General features: G+C 38.4%; 2 protein-coding genes across 2 annotated transcripts; both read left to right on the plus strand.

The window, feature by feature from the left end:
• The first annotated feature begins 4,172 nt into the window (after positions 1 to 4,172).
• Positions 4,173 to 5,036, plus strand: LOC139741603 (transmembrane protein 53-like). The gene has a single exon (XM_071652186.1). It carries the CDS (start codon positions 4,173 to 4,175, stop codon positions 5,034 to 5,036), a length of 864 nt encoding a protein of 287 aa, XP_071508287.1.
• Positions 5,037 to 11,243: 6,207 nt separating this feature from the next.
• Positions 11,244 to 21,152, plus strand: LOC139741415 (calreticulin-like). The gene is made up of 9 exons (XM_071652004.1): positions 11,244 to 11,431; positions 12,470 to 12,574; positions 13,067 to 13,270; positions 14,017 to 14,111; positions 14,489 to 14,698; positions 15,507 to 15,620; positions 16,057 to 16,200; positions 17,977 to 18,069; positions 19,425 to 21,152. The coding sequence occupies exons 1-9, from the start codon at positions 11,350 to 11,352 to the stop codon at positions 19,635 to 19,637; spliced, it is 1,260 nt and encodes a 419-aa protein (XP_071508105.1). The 5' UTR covers positions 11,244 to 11,349; the 3' UTR covers positions 19,638 to 21,152.
• The last annotated feature ends 2,745 nt before the right edge of the window (positions 21,153 to 23,897 follow it).

Here is a 23,897-nt window from a genome sequence, read left to right on the forward strand (position 1 = left end):
TGCGGAATAGCCAACTCAATGACAGTGCAGTGTTGTCTACAGTCTGAAGTCGAAGTCCTACACACCAAAGAGAATGCGTGGGCCTGTAGTGTTACTAATTCCAACTCGACGGCGTCCACGTTCGTTGAATCAAACTAGATCTACCAAGACAATTTCGAGGGGATCAGTTCCTTGACGGCAAACTTTTCCGCAGAAACAGTTGCATGTCAACGGGGAATGTTCAAGCAACTAAGCTCACCTGCTCGTCTGTCTTTAGTACAGTTTGTACGCAAACAAGCTGGAATCATAAAATGTATTTCTCCGTGAAATGCGCTGGTTTGTTGTACTTGTCGCTTGGTTAGGAATGTGTGTGATGTGCACGGCGGCGCGGCGGCGCTGGCTAGCGTCTATCTTCGCACCGGGTCCGCGTACCGAAATCGCACGTTGGATTGGTACACAACTGCGCGCCCGTCGCGGGTCTGTTGTTAGGTTCGCTATGGAAATGGGATGCTGGTGATGGGAAACCCTAAAGAGGGGCTGGCCGAGCGAGGTTGGGGGAGGGGGGGGGGGGGGGGGGGGGGGGGGGGGGGCTCATCTTTCCGCTGTACGAGAATCCTATATTTAACGTTAGATGGCGCTATTAGGGAGCGACCACCCACCGAAGGGAGCGACCCTGGATCGACCCAAAGGCTCTTCTGGAGCGACCGGTGTCGTATATTCTACTAGTATAATTATGAAAACAGTAATGATAGTAAAGCATTAAAACTATCATAAAACAGCAGACGGCCGGTTTGCGCGATTTAGGGGGTACTCGTAATCTGATGGGCGGTTTCGGGCGATTCAGTTACTAAGTAGTGGGATAAAGAGCATCTTCACAGCCCTGCTTGGGTGTAATGGCTCTTAGCTTATACAAAACAAAACAAATCAATGATAAATGGCTTTTTAGCACGTCCCCTCCATTTCCTGCAACTTTAATTCTAATTCAATTACACAAAACCATGTGAAAGTGATGCCCAGTATTGTTAATTTCTGAGTATTTTTCTTTGTTTTATACATTGCATTGATATTGTGTTATTATGTGTAGGCCTATGTAATGTTTTGTATTGTTGGAAATGAAATGAAATAGATAATTCAATAAAATGAAACGATGATTGATTTCCGATGTGTTTCGTACATAGGCCTTAACTTCATCCAATAGAAAGTGACATTATGACCGATGAGTACGCTTGCGTTGGATGACTAATTTATACAACCAAAATTAGTTTGAAGTTCTAAAGACTATTCTATCAATTTGAATTCTTGATTATGATTAACAATTATATTGTTATTGAATTTAAACTCATTTTCGGACCTTTTGATTTCAATATATCACCACGAGCAGTGCATCATGGAACGTCATATTATCTGAACACTGAACTAGAATGTTGAATAATGATATACTTCATTGCTTAACTTGAAGAAAGGGAGTAACCATTAAAAAAAATATATGCCCTGCACAAGACCAAAACTTAATGATGATAATGATATTAGTGCATGCTGGAAATCGACGGACAGTTTTAAGGCCATGCGATCAAAATTCACAGAGATTAAAGCGTGGATGAGTGGTGTGCATTTCTTTTGGGTCGACGATCTTTATACGCTTTTCAAAGTAAGGAGCTACTAACATTAGCTGACAAAGGCGTTGAGTTGGCTCAGTCGCTAGCGCGTCTGATCACGATCCTTATAAGGGCCCGGGTTCGAACCCGAGTCTGGACTGAGCAATGTACGTGTGTAAACCTTATACCGTCCCCTCTAGAAAGAGGAAAACGCTCTGTCCCTCGGATAGGACATAAAATGGAGGTCCCGTGTATGAGAGAGTAACAACTCATGCATGTAAAAGATCCCGCTTTCATCGCAAAGAGCAGGGTGTTTACCCGTTAAAGTGGTCCCATCTCATAAAATCACATCCAACTGGACCTCATGGATCCCGTCTTATAAAGACTTGTGTGGAGTGGTTGATATAAATCTATCGCAACTTTATGATTGAAAGCAAAATTAAGCTTATAAAAAAAGAACTGCAATTAATCAATCACAGGTTGCGATTGATTGCAGCTTTCAAGAGATTTGTGATTGATTGATTTCTGTCACAAGTTTTATAAGACAGGGCCCTGCTTAAACGTATAGCTAAATATGGGCTATCCAGCCATCTTCTCAGATGGAAATGAACACGAAACAAACAAACGAGCAAACAAAAAACAAGAGAAAATAAGAAATAAAAACAAAACAACAAAAATCAATCCATCTTCCACCTGGTATCCACTTCTTTGCGAAGGAATTGGTTAAACCGAAAATGAAATAAAGGTTCGTTATTCCGGATATCGCTAATCCGAAGATGAAAATAGGTTCGCTATTCCGAAGCCGAAAATGACGTTAGACTTGCAGTTTCTTTAAAGGTTTGGTATATAATAGTCGTGTTGGCCTACTCACTTTTTAGTTCCTTCTCCTCTTCTTCTTCTTTATCTTTCTCTTGGTTCAGTCAGTCCAACATTCCTACACGCAGTGGTGGATCCAGGGGGAGCGCACCAGGCGTGCCTCTTTATTTTTATTTTTATTTTATTTTTTTTTAATATCATTATCTTTTTCTTCTTCTTTTTTTTTTGGGGGGGGGGGGGGGGGTAAAACAAACGAAATAAACAGAAAAAAAAATATGTTAAGGCGCGCCTTCCTTACGGAAATCCCCGATCCGCCCCTGCAACCGTCACTTTCATTTATACCGATTAATGAAGTTCGGAATAACGAAAATCACTACTATTTTCGAATAGACATGAAATGGATGATGATGATCCACAGCATTTGTATATGGCGCCATATATCTGTCATAGAAACATTACAATATTACAATATAAAACACAAAAGAATACGATTTAATAGGGTCTAGCCACTCCCTCCCCCGTCCCAAACACACACAATTTTTCTTTAACCTCGGAAATGGCAACATTTTGTTTTGTTTTGTCTTGTTGTAATGTTTGTTGTGCTTTGTCATTCATTCCACATTTATCCACATTTCGTTATCACGTAAACGGTCACCGTTTCTCTCGCTTTTCTCAAGTTTGTCAATGGCGCACGCGGAAATGGCTTCGTTGTAGCGAAATTTCGCTATAACCGTGAACGTTATAAACGAGTATTTCCCTACGGACTTATTATTCTGGGGATCTGAATTTTTATTTCGTTCAATAAAAAAAAAGAAAAAAAAAAAGAAGAAGAAATGAAATCGGTAAATATGAAACACCGGGCTGGTGTTAATTGTCCGGTGCCCATTTGACCCACCCCCCCCCCCCCACCCCTCACCCCCCCCCCCCCCCCCCCAAAAAAAAGTCTACCCCTCGCCCTGGTTGATGATACAACCCCCACCCACAGAGAGAGTGTTCTGCGCCCCCACCCCTCTCCCCTTCGACCTTTTCTCCCCCCCCCCCCCCCCCCCCCTATACACGTACATCGTACACACGCTGAACGCTGTCCTGTCGGGTCACCTGATACATTTTGTTGTCAGCTGACATGACATTTGATGTTCTGTGCATGATTACCGTTCTGTGTGTATCTGTGATCAAAGAGCATTCACCACTTCACATCGTTATCGAGGAGAAATTGCGTTATTGTGTGTCGATCCGAAGGAGATTAATCGTCTTATCTCACCTAGTTTATCTGGAAAGAATCGGACAACTCAAGAACATACAGAACCCGGACTTTAGATCGACCTCCTACTCCAAACAACTGAGATCGAGTAGCCGACGTTTGCGAGTCGCGTACCGTCATCGCCAGACATCGGCATCAACACTCACGACCTAACCCCGCGGGGCGCTAGCTCCTCCTACACACCACAGATCTACCGCCTTATCCCTTAGGCCTACCGGTAAATCCATATACCAATGGTCGCAGCTACCACTCACCACCGTGCTGCAGACGAAACTAGGCCACAAAACAGAACTCAACTCTTCAACGCTGGCTGTGACTTGAGGCGAACCTGTACATGGTGTTTCTATGACGTCGTATGATCACAAATTTTGATGATATTTTTAATGATATTTTTAATAATAGATAGAGTCTAGGCCTACTTGTACTAGTAAACCAAGGTCAAGGAGGTACTGGTAAAACTTTCTATAGCACAGTAGCAGCCCTCAGCTTCCGTTACATTCCTACAATCCTACCTTGGCATAATGGAGTTCAACTATAAAGTAAACTTTCCATCAGATTTGGAACAGCCCAGCCAGGTTGCTGTGGGAGATGCAAGTGATGCCACTGATGGCTCTGTCTCCAGCAGGTCAAGGAAGCGGATGAGTGGAATCCCGGTTGTCTACCTTCTAGGGTGGCTCGGCTGTCAGGACAAGCATTTGGCCAAGTACAGTGCACTGTACGAATCAGAGGGCTTTATCACTATCCGTTACATAGCCAAGACAGACTACATTTTTTCTTCAAAGCAAAACATGAGAGCAGTGTCGGTGAAAGTTCTAGAATCCCTTTTTGAGTTAGACTTGCAAGAGAATCCAGTCTTCTTTCATGTGTTCAGCAATGCAGGTGGATATGTATATCGGGGAATCACCGATATTTTGTGTGGACCCAGTCCGGGACAATTTGCCCAGTTGCAGGTACGAGGAGTGGTATTCGACAGTTCCCCATCTCGTCCAACTATGATGACAGCCTTCAGAGCGATTTCATCTTCCCAGCCACCATCTCAGCACTGGCTCATATCTCGCATCAAGGCATTCCTGATCTGGGCATTCTTCATGATCTTGGGCTTGCGTGCAAACTCGCAGAGGTTGTCATATTTTGATGCCATCCTTCGTGACAAGATCGCCTGCCCTCAGCTCTTCCTCTACTCGGAAGCAGATAGCATCGTCCCTTGTGAAGACATCCAGAAAATGATCCAAGGGAGAAGAGGTCGAGGGTACAAAGTTCGTGAAGTGATGTGGAAGGATTCTGAACACGTTGCCCATCTGCTAAAGCACCGTGATGAGTATAAGGCAGCATGTATTGAATTTGTCAATGACATCTTGGAAGGTCGTGACAAAGAAATGGATTGAAGATGGTCTGTTTGGCATTATGACACCCTTGATTTTCTCTTTTTTTTTTCATTTATCCCTGAGATGAGTTTGACTTGTGTTTTTATTCTTTATACAAAATTTCCTCTTATCTGATTGGGATGATGTCACGTATGCAACTTACATGTACCAGTACCTCATTGATTTAGAAACAGAATGTATTCTTTCTATTGGTGCAGGCCTATCTATTGCAGCTTGTACTTGTTCATGCAAACTTTCCCTGTGATTCAAGTACAGGTTAGTGTATATATACTGGGCTTTGTGCAAAAGTCGCTGGTATCAGGGCATATGTACATGTTATCCGGTAATTAATCAACTTGTTTTTGTTTTCTCTTTCCCCGTTCTCTGCTGACTACATGACCTTTCTGACATATTGTACAGCTGTGAAATAATTTTAATATCTCATATATATATGTATTCTTTGATCAAAATGTGTATTATACTTGTATACCATGGTACATGTATAGTGAGTTTACCATGCAGCAAATCTTTCTATGCAAAAAAATAAAGTTTTTGACACAATGTTGCATATGTATAAAGCACTACCCCATAGGATGAAGTGGCATTGATGTACGTTTCTTTTGTTTTGTTATGTTGTGTTTTTTTTGTATGAGAGATAATCCAGCTTTACTGTTCAGGTTTAGACAAAAAAGTGTTTATTCAGATTCAAGTTGGCATTTTTGTGTTACTTTATGACATGAGTCTGAGACAAGTTAATCTTTAAAGTGCACATTGGAGCTATGTGTTATGTTTATATTTATAATTGATTAGACAGAAAATGTGTATGTGGGTGAGGTTCAGACTTCTCTAGACAGGATTCTGAAAGTGAAATACTAATCATCAATAATAACATAATGACTTTTGTTACAATCTGAAAAAAAAATGGATTTACTTAATCCTAAAAATTGTTAATTTCTGATCCAAGATGTGTGGTCTTGTTGTATAACAATAACATGTATTTTGCACAGGGTCTTCATCATATTGATATTTGTCATTTCAGTATTTGATGTACAGTGCTGTACTAATTATTGCTAAAAATATTTGGGAATAATCCATGATAATCCATGATACAATATACATCATAGCCGTTCATGTTTTGTGGTTACAGAGAAAGAAAATGCGTGTATAATCTAATGGTATAGTTTTGTGCAATTTAATAGGTGTGATTCTCTGTTAGGTTTTTTTTTTTTTTTTTTTTTTTTAATTGCAGTGAAAGCAGTATTGAAGGAAAAGTTCACCTTGATTCATACACTGTACATGTGGATTGAGTGAATACAGCAATATCAGCAGAACACTCAGTGAATTACACCCGCAAAATTGAATGTTTTTGAGAAAAAAAAACACCTTCCCTCAACTCATTACTGACGTATGTTTGAGCTAATATATCCTCCCTGCCATCAAAACATGCAATTCAAGTGCTCTTTGATTGTGCAAGACAATTGAAAATATGTTGTAACTTTGTACCGTTTCATGCATGTGACATCACAAGTTGTAGAAGTCTTCTCATCTAGCCATTGCATTGAAACATCTCATCTAGCATTGAAACTTCCAAAATTCAGAAAAATTTGAATGGATCATCAGGTTTTCCTCAAACTTTCAATGATGTGTTCTACTAATATTGCTGCATTTCAGTCCTTGATTTTATGTATGTGAAGGTGAAGTTGTCCTTTAAAAAATCATTATACATCATCATGATAAAAGTCTAAAGCATTCTGAGAATGATTACATGTCTAACATCAGGTCATGGCACTACTGTCACAATGTAAACTAAATCCAGAAGAAAGCTCATATGATGCCACATTACATTTTGGACTCTGGGCATTATATTAGTGTTTCACCTGTGTGCAATGACAGATTGTTCTAAAAATAAAGGTTTTTTACATGTATACCTTCAAATGATGATACGCTGTACATTGTATGTACATACCGGTGTAAATGTTCAAGACATTTTTTTTTTGCATGTACCTTCAGATAATAATATGTACACATGCATTTACAGTATATGATAGTTTATACTGACCGAAAGACCGGTCTGTATCTTGTCAGCGGAGACTGCAATTGGCTTCACAGAATCCCTAATATGGATAAGGCCCGTGATATGTTAGCGGAGATTGCAATTGGCTTCACGGAATCCCTAGTATGGATAAGGGCCGTAAAAGTTATATAAAAAAAAAAAAAGATTTTAAAAAATATTCCAGACAGAAATTTTGTCTAGTTATTATACACCTTTCATTGCGATCCAGATTCAGATCTAAATTGGTTTAAGTGAATAGGCTTAGTGGATAAGACCAGAGACATTCATTCAACCACTTGGTCCGTTGTTCAGGACTCTTGGCTTGCAGCCATTTTGCTCATGGGCTAAGGCTATTCATCCCCATTGTTTAATCCTTTGGAGGGACTTGCAGTCATTAGCTCCGTGGTTACTAGTTTATAGGCATACACTGCTTTCTTAGCAGTCACATTAAATTAATCAATTCATATATTCAAAAAAAAAAAATGCTGCTGTATCTTCATAATAGAAAAGCTGTAGGAACATGGCATTGTAGACAACAACAGTGTACACTGATGTATCATAATATCACTGTATCTTAGTGTGCTTGTCTTTCATTAATTACCAGCAAAACTGTGAGCTCGCTCTATACTTTGTGATTTCTGTTGTCTCAGAGGGATCTAGACCATAGATTGTGCAGGTATAACTCAAAGAGTTTTAGGTGATTTTTGCTGGTGTTATGACTTTCTACAGTGGTGACCATGGGATGGAATTCAGTATGTTCCCGACTACATAAATTTGTCTCCCATTAGAACAAGGTTTTCTTCTGGACCAGCAGTTTTCTTTCATTTAATCAAAATTTTGTTGCAGCCAAACAAATAAGTACGGTATACAAAGGCATTGGTCATAAGCATTTGACCTTAATGTTTACTTTGTTGTAAAACAAAATTTGGTTATGACCATGTTCATTATAATGGGAGCACAGTGTATTATTCTTTTTTTAATGATTTTTGTGACTCACATGGAAGTGCAGATATATGTCTTGGAAACATGGTATGTTGTGTTTGTCATTAGTTTGATGCAATAATTATTTACTGGAGACTAATACTAGCAACTTGTTGACCAAAAGTTTTAGTTCTTTTTTTTTTGGTTCATTTATTCAAAACAACTTCATGATAAAGACCTGAAATATGAAATATTCAGAATTAAACGGGTAACTCTCTTTTCACTGTTTATCTCATACAGTGCTTTCAGTTCATTTTGTTGTTCTTTGGTGCAATATATAAGAATGACATACATGCCTTGTAAAGCAATTGTAATTAGGAATGTGTTTGCCAAAATATTATGATAGTTAACTGTTTTGTTTTTTGCCTGTATGAAGTCAGAAGTTTAACTTCATTTACTAAGACAATTTCACTTTTTAATGAGCAAGTATTACGTATTGTTTCTAGATTGATGAAGTACTATGATGACAGACATACATAAATTATGAGCACCTTGTAGCCAGTAGTGTGAAGCCTTTGATTACCCAGATTTGCTTGGTATAATAAATACAAGTTATGCCATACATGCAAAGTCAAGAAACCTCACAAAAATAAGCTGTCGATGTTGTTTTGATTTGCAACCTTCTCGAGATATGATGAGAGAAATGTATAGTGTAGATGAGAAGTGTGAAAGTTGCAGTTTTTATATCTTTTTTTTTTATAATTTCACATTTTTTTTTTTTGCCAGTTTTGATGCGCACAAAAGAATTTTCTCGTTCTTTATACCTTTACCTTTTGTGTTTGTGTGTTTGATTGTGTGCATGCATGCATAATGTGTGTTTGTGTTTGTCTGTATGTGTGTTGGGGTACACATAGAATCACACTGCCTTTTGATACAATCTCTGAAGATGTCTTATTTGATTGATGATGAGTTTCTTGGTTGCTTGGTTGCTTCCTTGAATGCAGTGATTGATACATGTTTTATACTTTATGGCAATTGTAGTGATCATACAAAGTGGTAGTGCTCTGATGGACTTTCTGAAAATTGTCCTGCAATGTATTCGTTACAGTCTGACCTCTCCTATCTGGACATGTCGGGACCAGCTCATATCCCAATAAGGGATTTGGTCGGATATGGGTGACTCAATGATGAATACACACAGCTGCCAAAGAACGATTGCCTGTAACGTGCCCTGATTACTGATTTTATGAAAAAAAAAATCTTTTCATATTCTTGTGGTGATTTTGGGGTATTGAATGTCTGAATGCATGTTGTTTAGATGAAAACTAGGTGTGAAAGTATGTATTAATTATTTTGAGAATAATACGTGACCGTGCATCACAAAACTAACAAAAATTCGCACCCCTTGATTTTACGTGAGGACTAAAAAAAGGTGACTGTACCTGTAATACTTGATGATACTGTCAACCAATCCTGGAATTATTTAATAGAGAAGAGATGGAGAGGGGCAAAGAGTGACAGAAAGAGAAAGAAAGGCAATGGGAGAGAGAAAGGAAGTTAATTGTGGAGGACAAATTTTTGAAGAGAGAAATGCATTAGAGATAAGTGACACATAAATTCTAAGGGTCATTTTTGAGATGCTTTTTTTTTTTGACTAGTTAGTCACAATGCCTTCAAATTTGAAATCTATCAATGAGATAAGGAAATGCTTCTCTTTCACAAAATATGAATGACACAGCGTGCAGTCCAATGGATGTAAATCTTTATTTAAACCCTATATTGATATGGCCCGAATTCACGAAGGTGGTTTAAACTTAGACCATGGCACAAATTTGGACCATGGTCTAAAATAAGCGTTAAATAGGCGTACCAATACATGCACGCATCTATGCACGTATTTTTACTGGATGCCTGTTGGCGTACGCAATCTGTCAATCATATCTACGCAGAAGAAATAATTATACATAAACCATGGTTTGAATTTAGACCACCTTCGTGAATTTGGGCCTTTCTGTTTCAGTGAGTTAAATGTGCACAAATTTCACACACATAAAGTATGTATGATTTAAATATGGACAAGAAATTAATGTGGAATGCAGAGGGTTGAAAGCAATGACTCAAGGGGGAGAGAATTGTGTGTGATTGCTTATATGGAGGGTGTTGCTGTCAGTTGACGAGACTTCTTACGGCATGAAATAGTTTTAAAAATAGCTGCAGAATGTCATCCCTCGATTCATACTATACACTATAGATTAAATGCAGTCCACTACTGTTTGTACTTTACCAATTAATGTAGACTAAATGTTCCGTGATATAGTACAATGTTTAATGTTTGGATAGGTACATTGTGTATAATTTGTTGTAAACTGATTTCCATACAAATAACATGATGAATAGATTTGACAGATACAGATGATTATAAGATAAATTAATGATGACAATGTTTTTCTCACATACTTTACCAACCATCTCCTAGTATCTTGTTTTCATTTGTATTTTCATTAGCTCCTTGGCATAGGCCTATATGAGCACAAAATATAGCATATATAGACATAATGGCATTTGTATATTATAATAAATTATGTACAAGTTCTTTCACATTGATGCAGATCATGATAATTCAGAACAATGTCTAGTACTTGTGTACATAAGATTTACAGGAATATCTTTAAAGTACCAGTAATAGTGGGATGATATAATGGATGCAAAAGTCAAAAATGAAAAGGAAAGAAAGAAAGGGGGAAAATGCATTCGTACAAACTGTGTTTTCTTTGACTTGGCACAAGTGACTTTACCGCAGTTATTTGCAAAGCATTTCTACTCATAAATTGCATGACAAGATGATGTAAAAAGATTTGCACCATGGATATTATTGATTTATATCCAATTAGAGCAAAAGCCCACGCGATCAAAGTTGAAATAAGTTGGATGGATTCTTTGCAGGAAGCCTGCAAACTACAATGTATAAGGGTATTATCAGGATAAAATCGACAAAAGAGGTGTAAGATTGTGATTGGACAACCAACGTACAACAGCGTGAAAACTTCAGTGGACTCGAGAGGGCGCAAGACCATGTACAAGGATTTCCGCAATGCAATCAATGCAATGAACGACGAAACGTGAACTTTTCGACAACCCTCGCCGCGTGGTCCGCTTTGATTGGCTGCCACATGACCCTCCTATCCAAGGGACCAATCAAAGCTCGACATTTGTCCAGGTTTTCACGTGTTGGGTTCTTCACCACAACACAGAAGTCGTCGTGCCCTACAACGCCGTCAAATGTGTCTATTCGTTCAATGACATCGCCGTGAACGGGAGGCTGAAGGCTGTTTCTTGATATTCTTTCTTAACTGCAGAACCATGAGGGCAGATCTGATAATCCTGTGTGTGGCATTTGCTGCAATTGCAAACGCAGAAATTTATTTCCAAGAGCAGTTTGATGGTAAGTCCACAGCCACATTGGGTCATTGTCTATGATATCCTTCATCCTTTGCTCCGGGCGAGCTCTGCCTGTGGGCCGCTGGCGTGTGCCCATCCCACCCACTCGCTCGCTCGCTCATCGCAATGTGAATGCCAAGCCGTGTAGGTAGTAGGTAGTGGTAGGTCTAACTGAACTGTTCTGTTAGTGAGAGGGTCTAAAAAGAAGAGTGCAGTGACATGGCGGGGCCCGTGTACAATTTATGCAATTTCGTGAAACGAGTGTCTTATTTTACTGCATAGTCTAGTGTTCTAAATAAAATTACAACAGTGCTGACAGTAGGTACATACGACACTGTTTTGGTTTCTGCGATCTGGTGAATGGTAATTGGTACTAGTGTTGCCACATCAATCATGATCATCTCATCATTTATTCATACATTGGACTGTCCACTGACCACTGGCACTGACTGGTAACTAAAGTGGTATTGTCTTATCTTGCTTCAGTAGTTCAGGTGACACTTGACATGACAGTGACTGGTGTGCTTGGTCTGCGGTGAGTGCTGGTAATGCCAATAAGACCAACACTAACCAGTAAGCACTCAACTAGCTAGGTGGTCTACAACATTCTAATTTCTATTTCAGCATTCTAGAAACCTGGATTAGATGGTCTACATTCTATCATCATGATCATTGAGAATCAACCTATCAATCATAGAAGCTAGATGCATTGTTAGAATAGAACCGAACGAAGGGTCTTGGCTTAAAGTGCCAGCCAGGTACGGCATGACTTTGTGGCGGTGTGAGAGCATCCCCACTTGCCAATGAATACTTGCACTGACTATATGATACTGGTATCTAATTCACATTTCACCCTTTAATTGTAAGGCCCAACTGTTCCCAGAATAATTGTAATTGTAAATTGATTTCAGACTCTTTCCACCAAATAATTATGTGAATACTAGGTTCCAAGTGAACATGTGTGCACAGAATATTCCACTTGGCTCCGTTTGCAGTAGATCCCCTGCGTAATTTTTATTCATGTTTTTCTTTCATTGATCAGCGAGCTGGGAGGACAGATGGGTCGTCTCAACACACAAGGGAAGTGACGCTGGCAAATTCAAGTGGTCTGCTGGAAAATTTTATGGAGATGAAGAGAAGGACAAAGGTAAATATCATTTTCATAGAAATTTAGAATGCTTGTTGAGAATACTATCAATGTCCTGCTTCTGAATGTGTGTATCCACAAAAATATGAACAGCATTCTGCTCAGATTTCCCATCAAGAGTCGTAATAACTTCTGGAATCATACTGTGATAGTTATTGCCAATTGGTATCTATTCTTCTTATACTGTTTTTTTTGCCACTGTGTTGAATCTGCATGGAATCATTGATGTTTTTTAAGTTTTCCTTCTGTTTCCTCCTCTGTGGTCAAATGTCACTAGAGAGCGTATGTGTCTCCTTTTCAGCAATGTGCATTATTCAGTAATTGCTCCAGGTATTTGTGACGTCATAAATTTTTGTGTGTGCTTTCTTTTGGTTTTAATTTCCTTGATCTTATGAGTGAAACTTATCCTTAAAAAAAAAATCTAACAAACAAACATTTTCAAGACATCAACATTTGACAGAGTGATCTCACAATCTGTTTTTCTCTGTAAAGGTCTGCAGACCAGCCAGGATGCCAAGTTTTATGGCATCTCAGCAAAGTTTACCGAGTTCAGCAACGAAGGCAAGGACCTCATCATTCAGTTCACCGTGAAGCACGAGCAAAAGATTGACTGCGGTGGGGGCTACGTCAAGGTCTTTGGCGCAGACCTAGATCAGGAAGACATGCATGGCGAATCACCATACAACATCATGTTTGGTAGGTCCCAGCTGCAACTGGACAGCACAAGAAGCTCAATATTAAGGATTCATTGCATTCATTTTAATGTTTAAAAAGAAATGATAAGAGTGGATTTATATTGGGTTACAATAGAACAGAACCATCTATTGTAACAGATGCGAGCTGTCCTAATTGCTAGAGATGGGTTAGTTCACCAGTCTCAGCATTGTACAGGATAAATTTCAGCAGATGCATTTTATTTAGGGCACTGCTTGAGAGTTAAAATGCAATTTTTAACTGCCTAGATACAGGGTGCTACATAACTTTTTTTTTAACCACTTGTCCGGTCGGGTGAGCAGATTTTCACATTGTTGCCGAACACTTGTGTGAACATAAATTTTACTGGCCTGTAGTAAAAGTGCAATGATATAAGAATAACACTTGAAAGTCAGTTGTAAAACACAATAATTTGAATAAAGGGCTCACATTGATTCCCACAATTGGTTTGATCGATTGTTTGTGTTGCATTGCAATAGGTAGGGCTGTACTCTAACCCATTTTTTGTACTGGTCCAACAGACGGGTCGGACCAGTAGGTACCCAAATTTTCCATTTTATGCTGGTCAATTTCTGAAAAATACATTGTAGCAGCAAAGATTAGGGCTCTGGAGTAAGATTCTATAAAAATTATCATCTTATGTTCCTTCTCCGAGTTTTCTTCTTGAAGATTGTCACATGTGTTGTGCTTTACTTTTTCTCTCTTCTATTTGCTCTTTGTCACTTCAGGGCCAGACATCTGTGGACCAGGCACCAAAAAAGTCCATGTAATTTTCAACTACAAGGGAAAGAATCTTTTGATTAACAAGGACATCAGGTGCAAGGTATGTAATTAAATGCAAAATACTATATGTCTATGAGTATGCTACATTTTGAGATTTGCCTGTGCAATTGGGGTAAATTTGATTTGAATCAAATAGATTATGAGTTTAGTCCCCCAAATGAAGAGATAAGATTTATGTTTCTGGTTAGCATGTTTTCTTTCCGTGGAGCAACTTTTGTATTACCAGTTCATAATTTGAGATGTTACAATTGTATTAGAAGTCTGCATGTACGTACCATCCCCAGTGGAGTCACTTTGTGTCAAATATGGTTGCTGTTGCATTCAATTGCAAAGAAATTTTAACTTGTGCATCAGAAAATACTGTTATTTGGGGATACATTTATGGTGCAAGGTCCGTTTGTCGTCATTTGTACGCAGGATGACGAGTTCACCCACCTGTACACCCTGATTGTGAAGTCGGACAACACGTACGAGGTGCGCATCGACAACAAGAAGGTTCAGTCGGGCAACCTGGAGGAGGACTGGGACTTCCTGCCACCAAAGACGATCAAGGACCCAGAGGCCAAGAAGCCAGAGGACTGGGACGACAAAGCAATGATCGATGACCCCGAAGACAGCAAGCCCGAGGTCAGTTGAACATGGATCTATGGATATGATCACTAGATTTGGGATGAAACTGTAGCAATATGTGAAGGATGGATGTGCAAGTATTATATCTGCACATGTGCAAGCATTTTGGCAGGCATTCCTATGTAGTTTGCCCACTTTAATGGTGATAGATATAATTTTCTGCTATTTGGGGATACCATCAGTCTATTTTTCTTCTCAATTTGTATGAAAATGATGTATTTTTTAGGGCATGATAGTTCAGAATGATTATCACTTCATTGGTTTCAGATGACATGGTTTCTGAAGACATTGGTACCACGATTTGTTAAAGATACCACAGAGAGTTGTAACTTGTACCCACAATAAGCCCATGTAACTGTGAAAGCCTAAGATAGTAAGAGAGGGCTTACATTACCAACAAAATGTGATAATTTCGATTCTCTTTGTTATTTTGTTATTGCTGACCGCAAAAATATGGAGTACTGGTAACCATGTGGGATGCACAGAAACCATGCTAAGTGTTTGTTTGTTTGGTTGTTTTTTGGAGAATCACAAAAATTGTTGCACTCACTGTAAACATACTTGCTGATTTATTTGTACTCGTATGTGTCCTCCCATATTATGCCTTTTACTAGTGTTTTATTTTCATTGAGTATCATTTGTTGTTGTTTTAACATGTTCGCTACAGGGCATGAGCTGTGTTTGCATGTACACCAGCTCTTGGCCCACATGCATGAAAATGTGACTAAATTTCCAAGAATAGGAGACACTGTTAACATGAATGTATGAGTTAACCCAGTTCCACCTCCTCCTCCTGTACCACTAGGACTGGGACAAGCCAGAATTCATCCCTGACCCCGATGCCGAGAAACCAGAGGACTGGGATGATGAGATGGACGGTGAATGGGAACCACCAATGATCAACAACCCAGAGTACCAGGTGAGAGCAGTAAACAAAACTTTCTATCATACTGGCTTGGCCTGTAGGGTAATATCAGAACTAATACCCAAGCACCAGCAAGAAACATGTTACAGGAGTTTATACATGCAAATTACAGTCCCTTGCAGGGCAATATCTTCTAGTCTACATTACATCCATATCATATTGTGTAAGTAGAATGGTTGCAAATGTACATTTGTGTTATTGTACTTACTGGTAATGTATGATAATTTATTTGTCAAGAGCACAGGATTTCGCAGCATTGTGGCAAATAACGGCAGTTTATTTTTCATGAGAAGGCACGATTACGTTTCCTTTTATGGAACAAATAGCAAAAACTGAAGAAGTGGAATCATTAACTGACTGTTTTCCAAAAGAAACATTTTAACTGTGCTTTTATATGGATGATGTATTCATTTTATTTTGCTTTTCACAGGGCGAGTGGAAACCAAGGCAAATTGACAATCCAAACTACAGTGGCAAATGGGTGCACCCAGAGATTGAAAACCCTGAATATGAAGCTGATGAAAACCTCTACAGATATACCAGCGTTGCCGCACTTGGATTTGATTTATGGCAGGTATGTAGCTGTGGCTTGTCATAACAATTCAGAGGAGGAATATCTCCTTTGGTGATTGCATTTTTTAAATATATAAACTTTAGATATATACATATGTATGTATGCAAGAGGTGTTCTGCTCTTTGTAAAGACATGAAGTACGTATTGTGGGGATGCAATCTCTTGTCTCTCCCAGAAAGGTGTGCATAAAACTAAGTTTGGTCATCTGTATTTCACTTGTAACTCAATATGGTAGCTTTTAACCAAACTTTGAATTTCTTCAAAATGTGAGATTTCAATGCTTATAATTAGACCCTCACATTGCTCAGTTATGCTGTCATATTAACTTTTCTGTTGTTATTGTATACAGAGAGAAACAGACTCAAGATTGTCTTGATATCCACCTTTTCAAACGTCAACCCAACCTTACAAATATAAAGCCCTGATCATGTACACCCTGCACCTTGCCCAAAGTGTGTCATTTGTGCGTGTGAATATTTGATCTCTCTGAGAAAAATGTGTCTACCCCACTGAATTCTAGTTATATGTCGGCCATTTTGTCATGGCTGGCATGTAGATTGACTTATATAAGTGATATCAAGGAGCTGTTTTAGCTCAGTGGATAAGACCATGAATTATCTATCATGATGTCCCCTGGTTGAGTCCCCTGGCTGCAGCAGCTGTACCTGTAGGCAAGGCACCTTGTCCACACATTGCCTCGTCCTTAAGAGGGGACTCGAAGCAAACGGTCAGATGATTGCTTGTTTAAAACATTCATTGCCTCTTTAATGGTGCGGTGAAAGAAAACCAATTCCAATTAGTTTTTCTAATCAATGAGTGACAGTGACAGATGTCTTATGATGAAATGGCATTTATACCAAACCATCTTTCGGGGCTGAGTTAAGTCCTGCTGAGAAAAATGCTTTCTGATAACATCTGTTACAACATTTCCGTTATCATCACCACTCCACATTACAGGGATGGTAGAGTTTTGTTTGAGATGGGGCTTCAGGTTTTCAACAATTTTTTTTTTTTCCCAAGATCATGAGAAATCTCCTATGAAATATGACAGAGCATACAATTCTAATGCCCCAGTCACATAGACATCCCAGATCACCCCGGACCACCCCGGACGTGTGCACAGTCTTACCAACGTTTGTCGACACTCCATCGAGGTCTAAACTATCCGGGATCTCCCCGGATCACCGTGTAGATCCTTGAGCATCCAAGTTTATATGTGACTGGGTCATAAGAGGAATTCAAAGTTTGTGAGATGACAATTGGTTTTGAAATGGTTGAGATATCAAAAGACAACCAAGTCATAATAAAATGTGGGACCCACCTTTTTGTTAAGACCACTTTGTTTTACTTTGTTTTTGGATATCTCGGGCCATTTCACAACAAATTTTCGTCAAATATACTTTGAATTCTTCTTAGAATTGCCTGCTCTTTCATATTTCATAAGAGTTTTCTCATTATCTTCCAAAAAGTTGAAATCTGAATCCCCAATCTCAACCAAAATTACACCATCCCTTTAACTTTTGGAATCTAAGGTCACATGCAGACTTTCCTATTGAAAAACATGAAACTTTCTTCAAACTTCTTGCACAGCATGAAGAGTTGTGTTGATTAATACTAATGTCGAAATCTTGCTTCATAGGTAAAAACCACATTGAGTGTGATGATCACCCTAATATTGACTAGTCTTGGTCTAAAGTTTGTTTGAACGAGTCTTTTGCAGCATTTCAAGGAATTAACACACTGTATGATCATCTTACTTTTTTTCTCCATCTTCAGGTAAAATCTGGAACAATCTTCGATAATGTCCTCATAACAGATGATTTATCAACAGCAGAAGAACAGGCTGAAGAACTATTTGAAGCTACCAAAGTAAGTATCCCGACAGGGAATAGATTTCTTTGTAGTGACAGTAAAGATACAATTTAAGATAATTGGGAGACACAGTAAATTTCACTGTTTATGCCTACAAAGGGACAACATCATAGCATAAAGAACAATGGAGCCCAATTATAAGCATTGCCCGTTATGACTGATTCTAGGGGATATTGTAGAAGCCCGTAGTGTAAAAAAGGTGTTTTGCAGTATCAAACTGTTTGGAAACCAAGCATACATAGGCTGTGAAACAACCAATATTTTGACAGTGTTGATGGGATGGAATTTTCACCACCTCTTTTCCTTCGTTAAAATGGGTGTTTACTGATACTCGGCTTTGGTTTGTGGACAGAAATGCTTGCGGGTCAAAAGGAAAGTGTATTTTTCATACTTTGAGCTCTAAGAGAGCCAAGTCAGATATTTCATGCTGCCTTTCCTCCCACATTTCTCTGTTCCCTTAGAGATAGTGCTGAATTTTGTCTTTTAATGTGAAACATGTATAATATGTCTGAGCACATTTTACAAGAGGTTTTGTTATGTCCGTTTGAGTGTTTTACTTTTGTTTTTCCCATACTGATGAATGCTAAATAAAAGAGGTATGAATGAGCACTGCCCTCCACAGAAACTGTGTCATAGCATGATATAAAAATATCCAAGTGTTCATACCAGTACAGTGGAACCTTGTCCTGATGATGTCGGATATAACGAGATATCTGATGTAGCAAGGTGTCTGCAGGTCCCATTTCCTTTATGATCTTTTGCTTTATCTCTTTTATAACAAGCAGCTCATCAAAACGAGGTTCCAGTGTAGTGTAGTCATTGTCTGTACATGGCATGTGTGAGGAAATCAGCAATGGTGATGACAACAGACCAAATGAAAAGACAAGATCAATCAGAGAACACTCTCATTTTCTCATTAGAACTTCATTGGGGGGGGGGGGGGGGGGGATGTAGGGGAGTAAGATTTGTCTTGCACCTGCCAGAATGGGTAGATTTTGACATCAGAGGGAGTAGAATGAATTGAGGTGGTTGTACAGGCAACTCCCATTGTAACGAAGTCCTTGGAATCAGCAGTTTTCTTTCATTATTTAAAATTTTGTTATGTCCAAAGGAAAATTTGTCCCAAAGACTAACCCATTGAGGACGAGTTCAGAGAATACTCAGGCAAGTGTCTATGGGAAATGCATGCTATAGCAAAATCAGCCCGCCCTCAATGGGTTAATGATGATAATCATTTTGAGGTCTTAAACAGTGTTTGTTGTAATGGGAGCACCCTGTACATGTACTACCATTGTCCTCACATACAACTGTCAGTTCTAAGAGCTTTCTATGCATGTTTCTTTGACTTGTAGAAAGGAGAAAAAGAAATGAAGAACAAGCAGGATGAGGAGGAGAGGAAGGAACGGGAGGAGGAGGAGAAGAGGAGGAAAGAGGAGGAGGGAGAGGAGGATGAAGAGGACGAGGATGAAGAAGACATGGATGATTTAGATCTTGATATGGGCGACTTTGAAGATGAGGATGCGGAGGACGAAGAGGATGAGGAACATCTCAAGGATGAATTGTAAAATCTCAAACTGTGAGACTCTCTGCGAGACAACAAAAATTGAAGCAGATGAAGACATTCTCCCCAAACCTATCGTGCAAGAAGTGGTGGAATTCCTGTTTGAGAAGACAGTGGAGTGTCAGCTAGACATGATACAATCATACAAGTCACATCACCGTGGTGATTGCCCCTGTGAAACTGCTGGAATGATATAGCAGTGTTGGATCTTTCCTTTGCATCACTTTCTCAAACACCCTGCAGAAGTACCCTACAAACATAAAGCTTGCTTTGAAAAATACAAAAAATGGATCTGACGTGGTAAAATTTAGATATTCGTGCAAACAGCTACATGATAAAGAATGTGTAAGCTCAGGGTAGTATTAACATTTCAATTCCTTGCACTTTTTGTTTCATTTCCTTTTTTACATCTTGCTTTGAATCAGACTTTACTGTCTTTTTGATAGGAACACTCCTCTCAAGATTGGAGAGAAGATGTTTGCTGAGTAAGATTGGACAGTATGTTTGTTCAGTGCAAGTTCCAAGTCTTTTGCTCATTTAAAACTCTTTTAGCTATCACTGCAAAGAGATTGTGCCATACATAATATTTCCAAAGTTCTGAATTGTGTGAGCCACCACATGCTACTTGCACGCATAGTTTTGTCTTGAAGAACATGGCAGACTTTGCAGGTAATTACATAATACTCTTTGATGGAATATATTTTTTTCCTTTTCTTTTCAGAAGCAATATGTCATTATAAACTTCTTGATGGAGTCATATCAGAGGACAGATTTAACTGACAGATCCAGTGATCAAATGTGCTTTTTCATTCATTTTGTAAAAGTGGGACAGACCCTTGTGCATGAAAAAGCAAGTCAGGATTGCTAAAGTGTAATGTTTAAATTATTGTATGTGAGCAAACAGGATCTTTTGGCTTCATTCTACGATGCATCAGTTGATTATATTACAACACAGTAATGTGTTGATTTTATATGACAGGGAGTAGCAATGAGTTTTGTTTACTTTGTTTTGAATAATTTTGGTTTCTGTTTGTAGGCAATCAAATCTCAATTTTAGGAATATTACCTCCATCCATGTGAGAGCTTTTTTAAGTGTCTTGAATTTACTATGTTTGTGTTTGCATTATGTCTCTCTCTCTCTCTCTTTCTTCATGCAATCATGTTGGGGGACTTGAAAAACAAGTATACCCATTTTGATCATGTCCCAATTTTTTGTTCTTTTTTAATAATTGGTATGTCCAGTGGGAGAATTTAGCAATACTTGTAGCCCTATTTTGTCTTCAAGGTATGATTATTTTCCTGTTGACATTATTCTATGTTGAAAACACATCTTTTAACATAAATATTTATGTGCATTGTTGTACTTTTACAACTTCATTGTGAGGTGCGAAGCGAATTCTCGCTGGGTAGTGCTGCATCACCAATTTTGCTCACGACCTTCAGTTCTGTTGAATCAATTTATTTCTGAAGATTATATGGAAGTGTTTTTCATAATAAATGATATTGTGTTGATGCGGCATTTTTCAGTATTGTGTGTGCTTGTTTTTTTCATTTTTTTTCCTCTTTAGTTTTAGTTTTTGAAGCAACTGACACTTCCTCTGAATTACAAATTTACTACATGTACTGTCATAGTTGAGTGTGAGGGAAACACTGTCTCCATGCAATTTTGCTCCCCCACAATCTCTTGTGATGGCAAGTCTCTCAAAGTGTATAGGAGAAACTGGATATAATGAACACTGCTGTAGCGAGCTATCAAGTTAGTACAAGGAAACTTTTCGGTCCCAACTTTCCTTCCACACAAGGCTATGAAAAACACTACTCCTATAGTGAGATTGGCTGTTATGAAATAACTTTTGTGATTTCCAAAGAAAGACAAGTTAACAAAACCTGTCATTGTTTGGTAGAGTGAAATCCTTGTGGCTAAAGCTTATACACATATACATGTACTGTGCAATTATGTTCGAAGATTCTGCAGCTCAGCGCTGCATATTGTGTGTGTGTGTGTGTGTGTGTGTGTGTGTGTGTGTGTGTGTGTGTGTGTGTGTGTGTGTGTGTGTGTGTGTACGCATGTATGTAGGCCTATATGCACACATACAAATATGTAGTGTGCTAAAGAATGCAGCCCTGTGCATACATGTACAGTATCATCATGACGTAGCAGGTGTGAGGCAATCTGATGCTGTGATTGTACCAAGGAATTCCCACTCTTCACACACGCTCACATAATGAACAAGTACCGTACTTGTGTAAAATGTGTTACACACAAAACATGCTAACCAGAACAACATACATCATACACGTACTACTTCAGAGACGATCATAACATTATTGCACGCTAACTAGACATTTACAAATTCAAACATTCATTAAAAATTAATTCACTGATGGCCAAAAATGTCTTTGACCCACAAAGGCCTTTCTCTCACACACATTGTCAGGATTATCAGTATTAATTGAAATGTGATCTGTAATCCCACGTGCCCAAATTAGCTTTTTTTTTTGGGGGGGGGGGGAGGAGGGATGGTGGTTTTTTTTTTAATACCAACTGATATAACAAGATACCTTATTGGCTATAACGAGGAAAAAATGGCTCAGTTTTGACCTTGTTACATGTACAGTTAACAACAAAATTATTCATACCCCTGGGAAATTTTTAGTTTTCAGCAGATTTCTTACAAGTAAAGGATGGATTGACAGTGATTGGGTGTTATATCTCATCATTTCTATTGTTATGCAAATGAGGTGAAACTGGAATCAATGTCAATTTATAGAGGACGAATAAGAGTAAAAAGTTAATACCCAATTACCATCACTCCATCCTTCACTTGTAAGAAATCTGCTCAAAACTAATAATTTCTCAGGGGTATGAATAATTTTGATGTTAACTGTATATCAGTTTCCCCTGTATAGGTGCCAACAAAAAGATACCTCAACCACAAGCTGAGTATATCATTTTTATTTTTCATTTTGTTGAGCAAAGAAAATGGGATTCCATCGGGATTTGAACCCAAGACCTCCGGAATCAGAGAACAAGGCCCACCAATTTTTCCTTCAATTCGATGAAATCCAGTCAAAATACATGTACGTGTGTAACTACTACATGATTGTGTCACTGAATGTAATTATACCACCATCTAAAACTGATCAACTGGTGGTGCATTGTTCAACATTATCAAAAGATACATTTTGCACATCTCAAAACTGCAGAGGTTACTTGTGCAAAATGTTAAATGCTAACAATTTAGGGATTTATAGCTCAAACCACAACATGTTTGTATGCTTTTTATTGAAAAAAAAAAAATGTCAAAGGTTCTCTTCTCTTCTCTTCCCTAATAAGTCAAATTTTCTGTGAGTCGAAGCTATTTCCTCAATCGAAAAAGATTCAACATGGGCAAGGTTGACTGTGCCTGATTTAACAAACTAACTTTTATGGTCCCAATGAATCTATTTGTTTTGTATTGTTACATATTGACTACTGATATTACAAAATACAAAATATAAAGAAATTGCCTTGGTCCCAAGGATCTCGTTATACCAAATTTCCACTGTATCTTTAATTTTTTTTTTTTTTTAATCATAAAATAAAATGGAAACCTCCAGCCCATATCTCAGCCGAAACAGTACAATTCCTTTAACAAAAAATGTGCTTTACACATCTGATATACAGTGACCACCTGGCACATTTTACGTCAAATGCTCAAAAGATGTGCTTTGACGTCTAAAACTAGAGGTCACATGTACCAAATCAGTCCAATCCACAAAAACAAAAATCCACTATTGGTGTATTTTTGTATAATTTTTATTCAAAAATATTGTGAACATATCAACATATTCTACACTAAAGAAAGAATGAATTTGACACAACTGAATAACATAACAGCAGAAATATGTGCCAATTTTTAAGTGAAATACACAAAAACTGAGGGAGAAAGCTCAATCCCCAACATTTTTGTATGCTTTGTACAGAAAGATGCCAATGCATCATACAATATTGACAAAAGATATGTCTTCCCATCTACATGCTACAGCTGTCACATGTACCAAATTTCATGCCAAATGCTTTAAAAAAAAAGAAAACTATTTGTACGATTTCATTGAAAAATGCTTTTACCATGACAACACATTGTCTACAATCAGAACAAAAACAAGATCAAAATGCAGTTTGCACATCTTCACACTACATGTAGGCCTGTAGTGGTCACTTATCAAATTTCTGGCCAACTGCTACAAGTACCGGTATGCCTCCGCCATAATGCATGGTTTT

The sequence above is a fragment of the Diadema antillarum genome, unplaced genomic scaffold (assembly GCF_040938485.1).
Source record: "Diadema antillarum isolate AM-2024a unplaced genomic scaffold, OU_Dant_1.0 scf00000031, whole genome shotgun sequence".
NCBI classification, from domain to species: Eukaryota; Metazoa; Echinodermata; class Echinoidea; order Diadematoida; family Diadematidae; genus Diadema; species Diadema antillarum.

Coding starts and splice junctions, on each gene's coding strand:
- LOC139741603 (XM_071652186.1), top strand. CDS start 4,173: ATGGAGTTCAACTATAAAGTAAACTTTCCATCAGATTTGGAACAGCCC.
- LOC139741415 (XM_071652004.1), top strand. CDS start 11,350: ATGAGGGCAGATCTGATAATCCTGTGTGTGGCATTTGCTGCAATTGCA. Junction 14,112..14,488: donor ACAAGGACATCAGGTGCAAG/GTATGTAATTAA, acceptor ATTTGTACGCAG/GATGACGAGTTCACCCACCT. Junction 14,699..15,506: donor CCGAAGACAGCAAGCCCGAG/GTCAGTTGAACA, acceptor CTGTACCACTAG/GACTGGGACAAGCCAGAATT.